Source organism: Merops nubicus, unplaced genomic scaffold (genome assembly GCF_000691845.1).
Source record: "Merops nubicus isolate BGI_N331 unplaced genomic scaffold, ASM69184v1 scaffold18775, whole genome shotgun sequence".
Lineage (NCBI taxonomy): Eukaryota > Metazoa > Chordata > Aves > Coraciiformes > Meropidae > Merops > Merops nubicus.
The window spans coordinates 4,436-7,379 of NW_008611820.1; the positions used below are offsets into that span (position 1 = coordinate 4,436).

Here is a 2,944-nt window from a genome sequence, read left to right on the forward strand (position 1 = left end):
TTAGCCACTAAGAAGCAGCCTTTCTAAAATCCTTTCAAAGCTCCTGACTTAACTGTGCCAGACCCCTCCTAACCATCCATGTAGTTAATATGATGAGCTTTATGAATGAACATGTTTGGGTTTTATTTATGGTTTGTGTGTGGGTTTTTAAAAAAATTTTTCTCCTGAGTGTGTCGGGCTAGATTGTCAAAGTCATATTTCTAAAAAATAATCTATAATCTTGCTTTTACAGACCTAAAAGTTGTGAGTTTGGGCTGTTCTTAAACCCTCTACCACAGTTACAAATATTAGATTTAGTGGATTTTCCTTTTTATTTTTTCCCTCCCCCCAGTGACCTACATCTTATGAATACTGTCTTGTCTTCATGCTTATGCCTTGTGTCTACTCTGTCTTTTTGTTTGTTGGGTCTGTTCAATCTGTTTGTGTTTCAATTAGTATCTGACTAGAGCTCAGTCTTATAAATACATAAAATTACTGATGTGCACAAGTATCCAAGCAGTTGCTAGTATCATATGCATGAGTAGGATTGACTGTGTTCATCACTTCGTAGAGTTGGGGGAGTTGGTATGCAGCAATTTCAGCTAACAGTAAATACAGGGCTCTGTTTTGGAACAATGGAGTAATGCTGAAGCGTGTTTTAGCTAGTTGGGAGTTTTGGGGGTTTTAACTATGTATGGCATTTGTACCACTGATCAGTATATGCACATAGTACATACATGGTACCTTTTTTTTAGTTTGTTTTGTCTTTGGCTGCCTAGAAAACCATGAAACTTTACTTAATAAAATTGGATAGCATATAAAAGGCAAAGTGAAGATGCCTCAATATTTTTGCATAGCAGAGACTACAGGGGAAGACCTGTATTTTTTTCTGAGCAGCAAACCTGAGGGCTCCAAAGACCTTTGCCAAACTATGCAAAGGTTATCGAGGGGAAACAGTTTTAGGCCTCTCAGGTACTTAATAAGTTCATGTCAAAGTTGGGACCTAGGATGAACACAGGATTCCTTCGTGGAATCACATCAGAGGGTAGGACAGTTACATCAGGTTGGTCTTGGCCCAAAACTTCTATAATTTGTGAGGTTTGAGGTTTCCTTTTTACATTGAACTGGGTTTACTTGCCAGCTAGTTCTGTATTCATAGCAATCAATGTTTCCCTGTATTGAGCTTTTAAATGCCCTTTGTGAGTTCCTCCATGTGACTCCTGCAGAGTCTTGTAAGCTCTGGGGCTAGCGACAGATGTGGTTGCCTCACGTGTGTGCTGCTCTGCCCCAGGCCTCTGCAGCACACTGGGAACTCGGTCTGTGCCGCGCATGAAGAGCGTGAGTGTCCGCTGGGCCCCTCTTATGCTGTGGAACCCAGCTTTTTAATGCTGCCCTGAAGTTTTCTGGCTTTCCCAGCACTCCACTAAAGTTTTCTTCTTTTTCTGTGTTGATCTATGGTCATAATCTTGATGTAATATTTTTTTTCCCTTATGTTTTACAGTGGTTTGAACTTTATTGATTTGATGGTGCGACAGGGGAATATCGACAACCCTCCTAAGACGCCGCTTGTTCCTGGGTTTGAGTGCTCTGGAATTGTAGAAGCTTTTGGAGATAGCGTGAAAGGATTCGAGGTAATATCTTCTTCATTTTCAGAGCAAGACTAAATAATCACAAGCTCATGGTAACCTTCACCACCCTGTTAAGACTTGAAAGGGCAATTTTTCCTTGCCACTTCCCAAGCGTGAGAATGACCTCTTGAAGTAGTTGCTAAAAGCCACCACTGCCATCTCCTTAAAATCCTTCCTGAAAAGTCATGTGCCACGTGCATATCCTGATGGCTAAATAGGAACTGGAGAGCGTGACTTGAGAATCTCTTTCACCTAACAGAATATTGGTAAATGGCAAATAGTTAATGCATATAATAAAGCTTTCGTAACTGCTTGGCATTATGTCTGCATCAGTAGCTCTTATTACATACAGACAGCATTCTGTCCTACCTCCTCTTCCATCATTGATGTTAAACATCTATATTCCCTCCAATCTTGTACTGTTTTTCCTAAGCAGATAGAAAAATCTGGAAATAAACTGACTTAATGCATGTCAGTCCTATCTTAAGTTATTTGCTGAGTCAGTCATATCATCAAGTAATCTCATTTTCTGAATTCTTACTGTATCTTGATCTTGAGAAGGCAATTACCTGAAGTTGGTTGGTTTTTTAAGAGTAGCATTTTTGCTCTTCTAGAAGAGCTGTAAAACTCAGTTGATTGAATATAATGGCCAATTTAGTTTCCAGTAAGGTCTCAGTGATGAGCTCTCCTTAAGACATTTTTCTACCTTCTTCCTCTTGCCCTGTCTCTGCCTTGAACCAAGTAATAATCTTCTAGCTTTTTTTGTGACAAACAATAACAGAACAGTAACTTTGCTGTTTGATAAACTCTACTGCTTCAGTTCCACTCTAGTATCTGTGGTTTATAGTTACACTCCATAGAGTAGACAAATGGTGTATGAAAGGACTATAGAAAGTCTCTGCTCTAGATCAGCATTCTCAGTTGAACAGTTCTTGCTATTTTTGAAGGACATTATGAGGCTACAGCATATGGTGCTTCTTTGGATAACGCTGCACCTGACTGAATATACCACGTGCCTTTTTAAATTACATCTTTGTTCTGACTATAGAACATGTTTATGCTCCAGTGTCCTCCCTGAAATTGAAACAAGCCATAATTTTTTATCTTTTGCATATAATCTGCATAGCAGTGGCAGCATTCAAGCGACCTAGAAGAAGAGTTAACACAACTGCTGTGCATGGGTATGAACCCATCGACAGGAGAGTGTACCATGAGGAAAGTGGAAGAACCTTCTGTTGGTTTCTTTATGCATTTCTTGCACAGAATAGGAGCACTCCAGGTGCTTGTTGTCCCCCTGACACATGCTGATACCACTGCCTGTAGCAGCAGCAGGTATG

At 40.0% G+C, this 2,944-nt stretch overlaps 1 protein-coding gene across 1 annotated transcript in view; it reads left to right on the forward strand.

Annotated features, from left to right (window-relative positions):
• Nucleotides 1–1,480: 1,480 nt before the first annotated feature.
• VAT1L (vesicle amine transport 1-like) overlaps nt 1,481–2,944 on the forward strand; it is a gene marked incomplete at its 5' end in the record, with an annotated part of 48,053 nt that continues 46,589 nt past the window's right edge. Inside the window, one exon of the mRNA XM_008941354.1 lies at nt 1,481–1,610. Coding sequence (XP_008939602.1) covers nt 1,481–1,610 — 130 coding nt within the window. The remainder of the gene's footprint in view (nt 1,611–2,944) is intronic.